The sequence below is a fragment of the Lontra canadensis genome, unplaced genomic scaffold (genome assembly GCF_010015895.1).
Source record: "Lontra canadensis isolate GAN:19392208 unplaced genomic scaffold, GSC_riverotter_1.0 scaffold309, whole genome shotgun sequence".
In the NCBI taxonomy this organism is placed as follows: domain Eukaryota; kingdom Metazoa; phylum Chordata; class Mammalia; order Carnivora; family Mustelidae; genus Lontra; species Lontra canadensis.
In genome coordinates this window covers 167407-183774 of record NW_022631303.1, presented here as the reverse complement: position 1 = coordinate 183774, position 16368 = coordinate 167407, and the positions used below count along the sequence as shown (strand labels likewise).

Sequence of the window (16368 nt, the reverse complement as noted above, 5' to 3'; positions counted from 1 at the left end):
AACACAGAAAGAATAGTTCAGTTTGCTGTTTTTTTTTTTTTTTTTTTGGAAGATTTTATTTATTTATTTGACAGAGATAGAGCACACAAGCAGAGGGAACAGAAGGCAGAGGGAGAGGGAGAAACAGCCTCCTTCTGAGCAGGGAGCATACTGTGGGACTCGATCCCAGGGCCCTGGGATCATGACCTGAGCCGAAGGCAGATGCTTAACCGACTGAGCCACCCAGGTGCCCCAATAGTTCAGTTTTTTAAGAATAGATATTCTGAGGGGAAAGAAGACAGTTGAAACACCTATATGTCACTTTTAAGATAGCCAGAAAATGTTTTCTGGATATAAAACTCTCCAGTAAAGTGTGTCTTTCTCTGTATTCTCTAGCACAGTGGTTTTCAAATTTTAATGCAAATCAGTGACCTGGAGAGCTCCTTAAAACACAGACTGCTGACCTCATCCCAGAATTTCTGATTTAGTAGGCTTGTGGTGGGGTTGAGGATTTGCATTTCTAGCAAGTTCCAATATAATGCTGAGGCTCTTGGTAACCATTAGTCTAGGTAGGTATTTGGTTGATTGTCTTATTAAATACATGACATTTGAAAATTTCATGGGCTGGATTGTTTTCTCTAGGATGAATTTCAAAGATATATGAGGAAGAAAGTTACATGCCTCTACTTATCCACACTAAAGTTCCCCATTAGCAAGAATCCAGAAGAACCCGTGGTGGCTGACCGCCACTCTGTCATTAACAAAGCCGTATTGAAGCCAGAATTAAAAGTAAGTAATTTTGAGTGCAATGTTATGGCATGTTTTTTTAAAAAAGAATAATGCAAATGTTTGTTGGATGGAAGTTCTGAATGTCACAGTGCTGGGCTGGGAATTGCAAGGTATCAAGGAAAGTGCGCATGGCATTGGGACTTGGACCTCACTAACACCATGGGCTTTACTTTGTCCTATCACATTTGTAATTGCAGCTGCGATGTATCCAAGTGCAGAAAATCAGGTACATTTGGGACTACTTGGAGAAGAGGTTTCAGAAAGTCGGGTAAGTTTGACTTTTTCTCAACATTCACCAGGGTATAAAGGAAAAGCACTGATATGTTGAATGCCATGAACTGAAGCATGCTTCTTGTCCTGACCACATCCTAGGCTACTGGAAGACAGCAACTCCTGCCACGACATCCATCACACATTTGGATTGGGCCTGACCAGTGAAGAACAAGAGGTCAGGTAGGGTTTGTGACACTCCCTGAAATAAACTCTGCCAGCAAAAAGTGAGATATCAAATGGCTTATGATCAGTGAACTGTTGACTTAATGTTTTATCAGCCTCCTATAATCCCAGTTTATCTACCAGCAACAAAGATATACTTTAAGTTGTTCTCATCTTAGGCAAACTTATTAAAAAGAAAAGCCAATCAAATAATATTTGATTTTTCCCCTCTCGGGACTGCAAAACATTCTCCTTTTTGTTGTCTTTTTTTTTCTTTCCTCAAAAAATCTTGAGTCATTTCATAGATATCTGCTTCCTCATCCTTCAAATCCTCTGAGAGAAAGAAAGACAATACTATGACTGCATTTTCCTGTGAAGAAACAGCCTAGAGATGAGGATTTTGTTTGTTCAGGTAGTTGTGTCATTCACCATTGTATTGTCATTCATCATTGTATCCAGGTACCTGGAACAGTGCCTGATTCATGGTAGAAGTTTGATAGGTATTTACAGAATGAATGAATATAGTAATATATTTGTTGACCTATGAACTGAATGTCTCCTGCTATGCTAGGCACTTTGGAAGGAACTAGGATATCTAAGGATAAATAAGGCTTAGTCATTGCTCCAGAGGCATTCATTGACTATTGGGAAAGAGAGACAAAGAACAGTGGTATAATTGTGAGAATGAGATCTATAAGTGCACATAGATTAGGACATAATAGTGTAAAATAGTATAGAAATGCTTATGCTGCTCATTAACCCATGGAGATTTCGAGTTCCTGGTTCCCTCATCTATCATCTGAAATGGTGAATCCTGATGAGTCTGAAAGTAAACCATTGCAAGCCTTCCCCAGAATCTTAATAATCACCTTCATTTCTTGCCCATTTTAATGACATTTCCTGCCTGCCCTTCTTCCAGTCCATCAGAAACACAACTTCTCAAGCTAAGAAGCAATCTGGTACTTAAAATACAGGTTCTTGGGCCCACCCCCATAATTCTGATCTAGTAGGAGTTAAGGGTGGTGGTAAGAGCAGAAAATGCACTTTTAGCAGCCCCACGATCCATACGCATATCAACTCTAAGAATTACCTATCTGCTATTGTTTTTAAACTTTTCATACTGCCTGGACATGTTGAAAAATGAACAAGGCATCTAGATTCTGGCAATATTTGCAAAATGCCTTAGAAAGAATATCATTATATAAGATTTCAGATGCAATGCTTAATACTCTGAAACAAAAAATATTTTCAAAGTCATTAAAAACATACTGGTTTAATAGCATTAAGTACCAGGTATGCAAAGAGTTGATCTAATTAGGAAATTTAATTGATTATCACAGATATACTTTGCCTTTGCCTAGGACACCATTTCCATAGGAAAGATTGCCCAGCAATGTAGCTACCTCATGTTTGTCCTTATTTATCAAGTGCCAAGCTTTAATAAACATTTAAAAAACATCATACATAATTCAATTTAAATCTGGCCCATGCAGTAAAGAACTTGACAATCTAATAAGCAAGACAAAGAGTCATATATATATGTGTATATATATATATATATATATATATATATATATATATACACACACACACATATATGTATATATATAATAGTTTCCCAGATATGAAGAATAGAGGAGATAATGTCCTTATAAATATATAGGCAGATTTTATTTATGGCCTTTTTAAATTGGACAGTAAAGCAAGTAAGTAGAATGTAAACTATTTTCCCCCTTAATTTTTTAGTGTAAGACTAGCGCTTTTTTTTCAAAAATTAAATGTGATCAATTCATTTGTTGGTTGTGTGATATTAGATTAATTTCCTGAATGGATATAAGCTTGCCTTTATGAAAAGCAAGGATGCAACATGAGTAGTAAAGGAAGAAGAATCACAAAATTCTCTGATAACAAAAAGCCACAAAGTCTAAATACAATATTCTCTTTAGGCTTCCTTGCCGCCAGGCAACAATGGAAAATGCACACATCTCTGCAGCAAAAAGGCAACTCGGGACATCAGGAGAGATAACATTGTCCTGAAGAGAACTTTTCAGACAGTCTCAGGGAAGAAAAATGTTCTAGGAGGTCCCCTGTTCCTATTTCTATTCATTCATGAACTGGAGGAACATTTTTTAGTTCTACGAGCTTGCTCCCTGAAAATTCTAAAGTTCACTGAAGTGGGTCATGCCAGAACCCCCTGGATTAGCCTTAACTATTTAGGAAACTTCAGATCTCCCCTCCTGCCAAGGACTTCTTTGGTGGCTTATCAGAATGGAATCAGAGTGGACATGTGTGGTTTGAAAAAGGTCACTAGTGATTCTGACACAGTCCTACCTCCTTGAGGACCCCAACTCTAGGATTCACCATCTGGAGCCTCACACATATTCACCATAATTATTTGGTGAATAAATTGAAAAAATGAATGAATGAACAAACAATAAAATTGAAAACAGACATAGACCATCCCAAAAGAAAGTATTTCTAGTCACTTATATTTGGTTTTTCAGAAATAAATACATCGCAGTAGATTTACTATTATGGAACAGTTGCAGGAAAGCTCAGTGATTCTTCAAGTGTAGCTTAGAGCCAACCCAGAAATGCTTTCCACAGCTTCCCTGTTAAGAAATATTTCAATCTCTTTTGGAGAGGGACCTTCTGCCTCCAAAGAAATTATACTTCTAATGAATAGTTCTGAATATTAGGCAAGTCTACATAATTTTATTCAGCCTATTTAGTTCTAAAAAGCCACTTGGAATAATTCTAGGATGACTTTTCCCTTCCAGCTTGTCAGATTTTTAAAGTCAGGGTGTGTAATCTCCTCTGTTCCTTGGAACTTTCCTCATATTTCCAGCTTCAAGACTTCTATTCCTTCTGGTTGCTCAGCCATTGGTCAATGTCCCTGAAAATACTTCTTTGTGCTCAGACTGAGATGAGTACATGATCCCTAAATGCACAATATCTTTTGGCAAGAGATGGTGGAAAAGACCAAGCAGCAAGAGGTATGCCAGACTGTGATCCAAACGTGTCTCAGACAAGCCCTAAAAAGGATAATCTATAGGCACTGATTAATCTGTTGGGTCTCAGTTCTCATGGGAAATGAGCTCCTCTCCTTTTGATGGTAACACCAGAAACCATGTCACCAGACAGAAAAAGATGAAGAACATCAGGCACTTGCCTTGTTTCTTTCTAAACTGACTTTTCACAACTGTGTGCGTCTATAGTTCTGTGAACTGGATTTTCAGACTTGTTAGGGGAGAAAGCATTCTAGACATGGCTCACAAAGGTCCTCATTAATTAATCCCAATATTTACGGAACATTCTCTTTCATACAGTGTGCCTCTAGATGTTAAGAAAACAGAGTTGAAAAGGCTCCATCCCTGCGATTAAAGAGGGTCTAGGAAATTTGAAGAAAAAGATATATAACTATATGCTACAATTCAAAGAGGTGCCTGCTACCACTAAGAAAAGGAGGCATGTTGGAGGAGAGGAAAACACAGTTAATTGTGCCTGTAGGACTAAGGAAGACTTGAAAGATAACTGGCATTTATTGAGAGCTTGTCATGCCCTTGGCACTTGTGCTAAATGCTTTACTTGTTTATGTTATATGTTACTGATAGCAGTTTTATCCGGAATGTGTTATCAAACCCATTTTATAGGTAAGGGAACTGAGGCTCACCCCTCATTCATTCAACAAATATTACTTGAGAGTAGTATATGTATTAGGCCCTATTTTAGGCATTCAAGATATATCAGTATCTTCGAGAAGCCTATATTATAGGGAATGATAAGAGTCCCTTGTTGCATGCTTACTAACATGTAAAAAATTAGGTACAATTTCAGATTATCAACACACTATAGAGAAAAATGAGATAGGATAAGGAGATAAAGAGAATCTGAGTTGAGTATCAGGGTGGCTGTTCTCAATAGAATTGTTAAAGAAAACTCCATTAAGGAAGTGCTATTTGAAGAAAGACCTGAATGAAATGAGAGAGTAGGCCATACAAAGATGTGGGAAATCTAGTTCCAGGTCTAGGGAGCAGCTAAGCCTTAGCTGGATTCAAATCCAGGTTTATTAAATCTCAGATTTCTCCAGCCTTAAGCTCGATCATCAGATTTGACTCTCAAAGCCTAAGTGGGCCTTTATAAATTGAAGATTGTGGGAGGGGTATTCTAAGCAGAGAGATAGGGAGGGAGAAGACCAAGTTCAGGATTCTGAGAAGTTCTGACACTTTGCCAACAATAAGTTATTTCCACAGAATGCGGAAAGGATCCTGTGCACCAAGTGGCTTGGTTACGTTCCCTTCCCAGTGTGAAGTTTGGAGACACATAACATTCCAAACCAGTAACACATACTGTTTGACCTTTCTGTCTTCCAGCATCTCTGCACCTCAGGGTTTTCACATATGGGGTCAGAAAACCCTGGTTTGAGTCCTCTTGGACCCAGGCAAGCAATAATTGCACTTGGAAAGGCATGGCTTGGAAGTCAGACAAACTTGGGCTCAGCGATGTCATGGCTTAGCTAAAGAACCCATAATACACACTGCACCATTGGTGCTCATGGACTGTGAAGTTGAGGCATGGAAACCAGGTTGTGAAACCTGGATCTGCTTCTTTCTAGCTCTGAGACTGGCAGAGTTACTGACTTTATCTGAAGCTCAGTGTTCTTTATAATAAGGACGGTAATATGAAACCTCATTGGGGTAATATGGGGATTACAGAAGATAATACATACAAAAGGCTAAGTGCAGTTTCTGACAGTCACCTGTGCTTAAAAGTTGTATTGTCACAATTAATACTAGATATGCATGCTTTTGCCAAAACACCCAAATGAATAGTTTTTCCCATTGGAACGATGGGGATATTGTCCCTTACCTTTGGACCATTTGATTGACAATCAAATGAGAAAATCTTGTGTGAGAACTCTGTAAATTGTTAAATGTTACACAAACATAAGAGCTTCTTATTGGAATGTACATATATGTGGATTTACAAAGGTTAACTGTGAAGACCATATGTCCTCTTCCAATTCATTAGCTCATTCATTCATGCATTTATTTTCATACATTAAAGGCCTGTCCTAGGTGCTGAAGAGACCAAGGTAAAATGGATAAAGTCTCTACAGTAGAGAGCAATTTCGAATGCCTGAGAATTCTGGGAGCATCTTCAGATACGTGTCTTTTTAGCTGTTCCTAGAATATAATGGAATTATTTAAAAAATAACTCAAAATGCCTTACTAACTTCATTTTGATTCTTGAGTTACATTGTACTTAAGATATTTTTTAACTAGGAAAAACAACTTTGTCCATCATGCACTTTCCTTTTAAAAATACGTTAATTTTTTAGGATATGCACATTAATTTTTGATTAAAGGCACAAAGTGCCTAGAGGGTAGAGCAGTGACTTTTGCTTAGTTTGGCGTGTACTCACTTACCGATGAGGTTTTAGATGTGTTACTAATAGGTGATCAATCTCCTACAGAAGATTAGTGTGCGGGCCCAATGCCATTGAGGTAGAAATCCAGCCTATATGGAAGCTGCTTGCTAAACAGGTAACTAACTGTTTTTGTCTATTTTTGAAAAAAAAATTTTTTTGGTTGTTTACTTTTTACTTCTTAGTACACCGGGGAATTTCAGGTAACACATGGATACTTTGATCTGAACAAAATCTGTGTTTCATATAACTTCTTTTTATTTCCTATTGTGTTCCCTATCTGTGTTTCATATAACTTCTTTTTATTCCCTATTGTTTTTAGTCTATGCTTTCCTGTCCATAGAGGTTTTTTTTTCTTTTCTTTTCTTTTTTTAAAAATATTTTGATAAATATATATTTTTTATTCCAGGATTTTTAAAAAGATGTATTTGTTTATTTGAGAGAGTGAGCAAAAGCAAAGAGAAAGAGAGAGAGAGAGAGCATGAACACAAGTAGGGAGAGGGGCACAGGGAGAGAGAATCCCAAGCAGACCCCCCCCCACTGAGCATGGAGCCTGTTGTGGGGCTCAATCTCATGATCCTGAGATAATGGCCTGACCCAAAATCAAAGAGGCAAACATTTAACCAACTGAGCCACCCAGGTGCCCCTATTCCAGGATTTCTAACTGGTCCTTTTCAATAACCACTTGTTTTAAAGTAAAATCCACTTTAAAAAAAAATCCCATCCCAGTGTGAGAGACATATTGCTGTTTCATATTTTCCTTTTTTTTTTTAAATTATTTTCTTATGTTTCTGATGGTGGTTGTAATGCTGGTGGGAGTAATGTTATTACTTCTATGATCTTTTTGACTATTTTAAATGGAATTGTTTGGTCTTTCTCATGTTACTCTATCATATTAATTTTCTTGAGAATGATTTTTTTGTTAGGGAGCCCATTTATTTATTTATTTTTGGAATATTTTCTTTGTGTGCTTTGAAGTTACTATTATTAGTGGTGGTGGCGGTGGTGGCAGTGGTGATGGTGGTGATGGTAGTGGCTGTGGTGGTGGCAGTGGTGCTGGTGGTGCTGGTGGTGGTGATGATGGTAGTGAAAGTGGTGATGGCGGTGATGACGGTGGCAGTGGTGGTGGTGGTGGTGGCTTCCCATCAGTGGGCCTTCCCCTGCCTCCATTTCTGTCTTTCTCTCTGTGTTCACTCACCCTCCTAGAAGGCTCTGAGTTTGCCTGCCTCTTAGTGGTCCCAGGGTTCTCCATTCAGAGCCAGGACCTTTCCTGAGGGTGGGGGCTCTGCTTCCCAGGATCTAGTAGACATAGGCCCTGAGCCAGTTGGGATTTGGCCAGGTTCACAGTTGCACTGTGAACTCTGTTGTTTCCTTCTCCACCCTCTGCTAGGGAACAGTTGCTGGTTGTGACTTTTCTTGGCCTCTGCTCTGGGGCAGGAGGGCAACCCTGGTTTGGTCTCCTGATAATTGTGGAACACTGTTGGTCTTACTCCCCACATCACTGAATTCCTAGCCATCACTCTCCAGTACTTATGTGGAACCCAGTGGCTGATTGTGCTGGTTTCCACTCCATGCTGCGTGTTTCTAATCTATTTCTAATTAAAAATGATGGACATTTTGTTTAGCAAGACATGTTTTTCAAAATAATGTTTTATTATTAGACTTTTTTTAGAGCAATCTAAGGTTCACAGAAAAATTGATTGGAAGGTACTGAGATTTTCCCATTTACCCTATTTCTCCACATCCACACAGTTTCCTCCACTATCAAAAAACAGGCTGCTTTTTAAACTTCTTATTCATGGGGCACCTGGGTGGCTCAGTTGTTAAGCATCTGCCTTCAACTCGGGTCATGATCCCAGGATCTTGGGATAGAGCCCCACATTGGGTTCCCCGCTCTGAAAGCTTGCTTCTCTCTCTCTCTGCCTCTGCCTGCTGCTTCCCATGCTGTGTTCTCTCTCTCTCTCTCTCTCAAGTAAATAAAGAAATACAATCTTTAAAAAAATAAATAAACTTCTTATTTGTTTTCAAACTGCTGAAGATTCTCCCAAGTATCAATTTGGTCTATTTTGAAAGGAGTGGTAGTATTTCCTCCACCTACTTACTAAGCCTTTAGTAGGAAAAAAGCAGATAAAACTATTTTGTATTTGATTTCAAAAGAATATTGAACAAGGGAGCTAAATTAGTTATGATGGTGTTGTTTCTTACACAAGAAGTATTTAACCAATTTTCTATGGAATTTATACAAACTCAAAATCATATTATCATTAGTGCATAATCTACAATTAAAACATTTTATACATGACAAAAGAGCTATAATTTCTAAGGAAAGCATGTTGCCATGGAAATAATAAGAAACATTAAGGAACAAAAGCTTTGTTAATGTACAAAATATATCCAAGGGTTTAAAGAACTCTTAAGATAAAGCCCATTAACTTATTAACCTGATATCAGTTCATTTTCAGGACTAAAAGAGAAGTTTATTTAACATGTTAGAGAATTATAGAAGGTAGAGGTAGAAAGAGTAGCACTGGTTTTAGGTAATACTGCATCCAATTCATAATCATCATAAAGAGCACTTTATCTAGAAAATAATCCTTAGGGGGGCCTGGGTGGCTCAGTGGGTTAAGCTTCTGCCTTCGGCTCCGGTCATGATCCTAGGGTCCTGAGATTGAATCCCGCATTGGGCTCTCTGCTCAGTGGGGAGCCTGCTTCCACCTCTCTCCCTCTGCCTGCTTCTTTGCCCACTTGTGATCTATGACTGTCAAATAAATAAATAAAATCTTTAAAAAAAAGAAAAGAAAAGAATCCTTGTTTTGCTCAGATGGGCTCTTTAATTCATGCTATGTGTGTACATCATATCACTCTAGCTCCTCAGGTTTGCTCTCTCTGCTATCATTAATAGTGGGGTCAGCAAAGCCAAAATGGGGACAATTGAGGGCTTAAAAAAAGTTAAAGGTGTTATAAAGAGACCAAAAAACTATGTGCATGGATGGCCAGCTTTGGGCTGGGGATAGATTCCACCCATGGTTTTCACCACAGCTTTGGGTACAATGGTCCCTAAAGGGCAGGCCTGTGCTGACTTGCCTGACTCTGAAAGCATCATGCTAAGACCTGTGACATGAAGAGTCTGTTATTTTTAAATGACCTGGATACAAGTGCAGTCTTGCATCTTCCTCACACACCTTGACTCAATCTGCAGTATGTGATCACATGAAGAATGCAATAAAATGGTCAAAGCTGAAGTTTGTTTTTAAAATAGACTAAATTGGGGTCCCTGAGTGGGTCAGTGGGTTAAACCTCTGCCTTCGGCTCAGGTCATGATCTCAGGGTCCTGGGATCAAGCCCCGCATAGGGCTCTCTGCTCAGCAGGGAGCCTGCTTCCTCCTCTCTCTCTGCCTGCTTGTGATCTCTCTCTCTCTCCGTCAAATAAATAAATAAAATCTTTAGAAAAAAAAAAGAGAGACTAGATCATAATTCTCTTCCATTATGGGTAAATGCTGTTTAAAAAGATAACTTGTTAGATTTTGTTATTGATAAAATATTTTTTCTTTTTTTTTTTGTTTTTAAAGATTTTATTCATTTATTTGAGAGAGAGAGTGAGCGAGGGAGCATGAGTGGGGGAAGGGGTAGAGGTAGAGGGAGAAGCAGGATCCCCGCTGAGCAGGGAGCTCAAAGCAGGACTCAATCCCAGGACTCCGAGATCATGACCCGAGCCGAAGCCAGACACTTAACCAACTAAGCCACCCAGACAGCCCTAAAATATTTTTCAAAGTTCAAAAGAAATAAGAATGATCAATGTGTGGTCAGGCTCTGAGTGCTTAAAATAACTTTGCTTCCACCATAGCACATTCCCCGTGCTTGACATTTTCTCTACCAAAATTGAGTTCTAAGTGAATTCCTGAATATTAGAGATCATTGTGTGTTGTAAAAAATTTAAAAAAGGGGGCGCCTGGGTGGCTCAGTGGGTTAAAGCCTCTGCCTTTGGCTCAGGTCATGATCCCAGGGTACTGGGATCGAGCCCCATATTGGGCTCTCTGCTCAGCGGGGAGCCTGCTTCCTCCTCTCTCTCTGCCTGCCTCTCTGCCTACTTGCGATCTCTGTCTGTCAAATAAATAAATAAAATATTTTAAAAAAATATTAAAAAAAATTTCCATACAGAAATGACATCGTCCTGATTGCCACTAAGATCCATGCAAGTGACTGAAATGCAGTTTTTGTACCTGCAGGTTTTAAATCCATTCTACGTGTTCCAAGCCTTTACCCTAACTTTGTGGCTGTCTCAAGGTTACGTAGAATACTCTGTGGCCATCATCATCTTATCTGTTCTCTCCATTGTCTTAAGTGTGTATGATTTGCGACAGGTAAGAGCTGAAATCACACTGGGATTCTATTTAGCTTCTGGTGCCCACACAGCAAAACCTACAGGATTTCTACTGAGAGCAAGGAGTTGCTTTGTTAAACTTATGTCATAAAGCAAAAAGCAAGGTCTTACTCAATGAGGGATCTCAGGAAAAGTGCTTCACTACTGGCAGGTAGATGAAAATGTTCTTGTAAAGTCTGATTATTGACTGAAGGCTGAATGGCATACTATGTTTGGAAGGACTCTGAGGTTGTGTCTGAATATGGTGGGAAAGAATGCTGTGATGGATTAATGATGCCAACATAGTAACTTTCCATTATTGTTCATCTTATAGCCATTTAAAGCCTTCCTTTTTTTTTTTTAAAATCAGTCTTATAAATAATATGACAATGCATTCTGAAATAAAATTTTCTGGAATATTACTTATAATCCTATAGTCCCTGCAAGTCTCAGCTTCCCACAACATCTTTCTAGAAAATGTTCTGCAACTTTGCTTAAGAGTCATCAGGCTGAATCATGAGGCCACTCCAAAAAGATGTCTTGCTGTATTTATTGTATATTTTTTGAAAACTTGAGCATGGAATTAGCTTTGTATACATGGGGTTGGGGGGCAGATGGTGGTACAGCACAATTTGTCAGTCTGTCAATCCTACTGACCTGCTGAAACCATCTCGTCTCCAACTTCATCCTTCATTGAGAGGGAAGGAATTAAGATCTAGAGTGCTTGTTCCAGGTCAGAAAGGGGGTTCATGAGAGAGTCGGGGCTTCTGGCTCCTTATACAACAAAATTCTACTGCATAGGCAATATTTCATCGGCAGAAAGCTAGTACTGCAGCTGGGGATGGAAGTCGAACACACGTGTGAGAAGAGAGATGAGTTCTAGATACCCGCAGAGTAAGCTCTGAGCACGTGTCAGTAAGGCAGACACAGGGTATTGACACAAGAGTCACTGAAAGGGACCTTTTATTCCAATTCTATTTCAGTCGCTCAACAAATATTAGGTCTAATATTGGTTCTTTATCTGGTTTAGATCCTACAAATTTTGAGTTATGAAATGTTGGATGAGAAATGGAAGAGAAGCAATAAGTATGTAAAAAGTTAGAAAACAGAACCTAAACATGAAAAGTTAAATGAATGGAAATTCTATGAACTAGAGAGAGAGGATGACAGGGCCCTGTTTTGTTTATTTGTTTCTGTTTTTTCTTTTCTTTTTTAAAAATGAGTGCCCATGTGTGTTTTTTTCACAAACTAATTTAAATCACGAAAATATTAACAGTGACCCATAAACCGCCTTTGGTGGTGGTGAATACTTTCTTCCTGGCTGCCAAGTCAGGGGGAAGAGTGACAGTCCTTTCGGTGAAGTCTAAGCATTTGGGCAAAAGCATGAAAATAGATAATAAAAGGATAATAAAAGATCTGACACATTCTGCCAGCCACAATAGGAAATCATAGCGTCCTAAGCTTTTACCTTGGTCGTATGATAAATGTATGTAATGTGAAGCCCACAAATAGAATTTATAGTTCCCAGATTTGGAGAAATCTTTGCTTTATTAGAATATCTAATTTGATACCTGCAAGCCATTCATACACTTTCTGGCTTAAGTCAAACATCAGTGAATACGATCCTACCCTCACGTCCTTCATTCCGCAGGAGAGACAGCTACATACATTCACTCAAATACATCATCACAAACAATCTAAATGTTCTCAGGAAAAATACAGAACTGTCTGAAGACTTTTGTGGTGTGGAGATCTTATCTACTCAAGTTAAAAATCTCCCCCTCACCTCTCCTATTTGTGTTACTTGACGCTATTATAATCAGCTTCCTCATCTATAAGAGGTGTGTGTGTGTGTGTGTGTGTGTGTGTGTGTATGTGTGTGTTGATGTTACAGCTGAGAGAATTAAATGGAACCATGAATTTGAATATTTATATTCATATATAGTAGACTCTCACCAAATGTTAGTTCTTGTTATCATCAGTATTCTGTCATTGTTTTTATTATTATGTCTGGAGTGGGGAAAGTTGGCAATGGACAGATGGGAGTGGGCACAGAGATGGAAGGGAGGAGCCCTATAATGTGAATAGGGAAGTGTCATGGGAATATGGGGACAGGCTGCTAACGACCACTGGCTCACTCATTGTATGACTCTCTGGACTCTGTTTTCCTTGGATTCACTTTCCTCAGCTGTAAATGGTGGAGGCTATGCTCTATTTTTTTAGGTCTCACCATGAGGGTTCTATTATTTTGCCCGGGCCACAAATAAGGAATGAAAAAGAGCCCTTGAAAATTTCAGAACACTACTAAGAAATTTTCTGACCACTAGAAATCTGGGCACATGTGTTAGACTGGAGTCACTTCCTATTAGACCCTTAGGTGCAACTATTAGGTGTTAGCCTACCAATCAGATAAACAAATCAGGTCAGGATGTGTACAAATAATAGAAACCTACTTAAACTACCCTAATCATCCAATGGATATATATTATAAATATGTACCAGTAGCTCATAGAACCCAAGGACATAAAGTATAGCAGACTTCAACAGGGGCTGGACCCATGAACTTGGGTTACTCTCTCCAGCCTCCTACCCTTTGACAGGCATGAAATTAAGTACACATATTTTGGAGCAAGTGCTCTGCCTCCCTCCTCTTCTCTGACCATTGAGAGCACCCCGAGCTCTAGCAGCCTGCAGCTAGTTTGTTCCACTGGCTCTATCTTTGCACCGGCACACATAGTTGGAACAGAGGTCACCAGACTCTGGAGAAGCCAGTTTGTTGACAGGAATGATGCCAACATAACTTTTTGCCTGGGATCCAAGCCTAAGGGCTTGAAGCTGTTTGTTATACTCTGTTAGAAATGTGATCTGAGAAATGCTGCTAGCTAGGACCAGAGTGGCTACCTTTGATCCCTGTGTGGGGACAGAGAAAACACTATGCAAAGAAAGAGCAAAATAATGAGCCAAATACACAGTGAAACACAAGGAGAGCAATATGGAGTCCAGGGGAGAGGCTGAGGGAGAAGAGAAAAAGAATGAATGACCTGCTCCTCATAGCGTTTCCTGTTTCTGTTGGGATCCCTTGAGACCCCTGGCTTCACTTCACACCTTAGGTTTATAGACATCCCTGCATCTTCACAAATTCTCACCTGCCTAAGCCAACTTAACAAATTTCTGTTACCTGTAATCAATGGGTCCCAATTAAATGGGGTGTTACTGCATGCTATGTTACGCCCCCCAGAGTGTTTCCACATATTTCCCCCACTTAAACACTGTTTTTGTTCTACACATTTCCCATCTACACGTTTATGACAAACTTCAGTCTCTCTTTTAAAATTTCTTTACAGGGGCGCATGGGTGGCTCAGTGGGTTAGTCTCTGCCTTTGGCTCAGGTCATGATCCCAGGGTCCTGGGATCTAGCCCCGAATCAGGCTCTCTGCTCCGCAGGGAGCCTGCTTCCTCTTTCTCTCTCTCTCTCTCTCTGCCTGCCTCTCTGCCTACTTGTGGTCTCTGTCTGTCAAATAAATAAATAAAATCTTTAAAAAAAATTTCTTTACAATGTCCATTTCTTCACTTAGAACTTAGGTATAACTGTCTTGAGGGAAACAGAAAAGAAATATGGAGATTCCTGGGGGAAGGGTTACAGAAAAAATAGGTTTGATTCTTTACTCTAGAGGGCAATGTTTCAGTGAGAGAATTACTCAAGTCTCCTAAGCTCTTGACCTATTAAATCAAAATATTCAGGGTAAAACAGGAATCTGTGCTTTTTCACAGTTTCATTACAGGTAATTGCTATGCATGCTAAAAGTTTAAGAGCTATTGTTCCAGAGGAATCCACCAAAGGACAATTTTAAGCACTAGGATCCAAATACATCTATTTAGTTATTTACAATGGCATCATCAGTGGACGTATTTTTCACTCTTTCTACTCTATAGGATGCACAGAAATACTAGTTTATATGGAGATTTATTTATATACTTATTAATTTGTTTTATTAAAACAGGAATGTACTTTGAGTATTAATCTGGAACTTGTATTTTTCACTTTACAATACATGCAGTGGCATCCACCAGGTAAATAAATAATTCTAAACCATGTTTCAAAAATCATGGTGTGACATTCCATGGTATATCATAAGTTATTCAACAATCCTTTTCTTTATGGAAAATAGGGGCTTCCTCTCCAATTTTTCCATAAGTATGCTGAATTACACACAACTACACTATAGATGTATCCTTACATTTTAGTGTTCACAGCTTTTTTTTTTTTTTTTTTAACAAAGCAACCAAAAGCCACGTTGTTGAATCAAAAGATACAATTTTGGATGTTAATAGATACTGAGATATTATTTTCTTCAAATAAAATAACAGCAACATATGAGAGTATCCATTTCCCCAGATCCTCACCAGCATTTGGTGTTATATACTAATGTTTATAATTTTTCAAGCTAACATTTTTTAAATTATGTCCCATCGTTGTTTTAATTTACATTTTGCTGATTATTGGTGAGATTAGACACATTTTTCTCTAATAGATATATGCACTTTTCTTTTCTACTTACTGTCTCTTCATGTCCATCGTACATGTGGAAAAATTTCATTTTATTAATCCATCTTTCTTCTTTTGACCTTGACTTTTCCCAGGTATTTAAAAATGTGTGTAGTCAAATATGTTTCTCTTTTCCTTTTCTGGGTTTCCGGGTTTCCTGTTTTGCTTATCAAGTTCTCCTTTTCCAAAAGTAGGTATGCTCTGTTTTTCCATTTGTAGCTTTCTTAATATTTATTTTAAAATCCTTAATGAATCTTGAACATTCAGGTTCTACATTTTAATAGTTCCAAAATGTCTTTGCTAAAAGTAGCAACTGGCCTGGGAACTTCACGTGAACCCAGTACTGCCCAAGAGTTCTTTAACAAAGAGACACTAATCCCGTTAGCATCTCCCATTTGTTAACAAAAGCTTATCTGACCCACCCTGTAAAGCGACTGGTAACACCACAGCAAATAAGCCAATTTCCTGAAACTATCTTTGCAGCTGAAGTCACAAATCCCCAACAATCAATATTTCTTTAGCTCTTCGCCATTTAAAGTGGGTTCCCACATCCGCAACAGGTGCTTGTGTGGGGCAGGGCAAACTCTAAAAAGATACACGGGTGACGGTTGTATTCTCCCACCACCGGAGCGGGAAGAGCAGGAACAGTCAGGGAGGGGAAGTGACTTGCTCAGGCTTGCGGTGTGATGGTGGCTATGCAGACCGTGGCCCCAGGTTTCCTGATTCCAAGTCAAGTATTTCACACCGTCCCACCGAGCAAAATTTCAAAGTGACCTAGGAGTTTCCTTGGAGCAGTAAACCATTGTTTGATCATTTTATTACAAAAAGACC

General features: G+C 38.9%; 1 protein-coding gene across 1 annotated transcript in view; it reads left to right on the top strand.

Annotated features, from left to right (window-relative positions):
- Positions 1-621: 621 nt before the first annotated feature.
- LOC116862723 (probable cation-transporting ATPase 13A5) overlaps positions 622-16368 on the top strand; it is a gene marked incomplete at its 5' end in the record, with an annotated part of 82814 nt that continues 67067 nt past the window's right edge. Inside the window, 5 exons of the mRNA XM_032850092.1 lie at positions 622-768; positions 966-1036; positions 1141-1221; positions 6680-6749; positions 10858-10992. Of these exons, the coding sequence (XP_032705983.1) occupies positions 622-768; positions 966-1036; positions 1141-1221; positions 6680-6749; positions 10858-10992 (504 nt within the window). The remainder of the gene's footprint in view (positions 769-965; positions 1037-1140; positions 1222-6679; positions 6750-10857; positions 10993-16368) is intronic.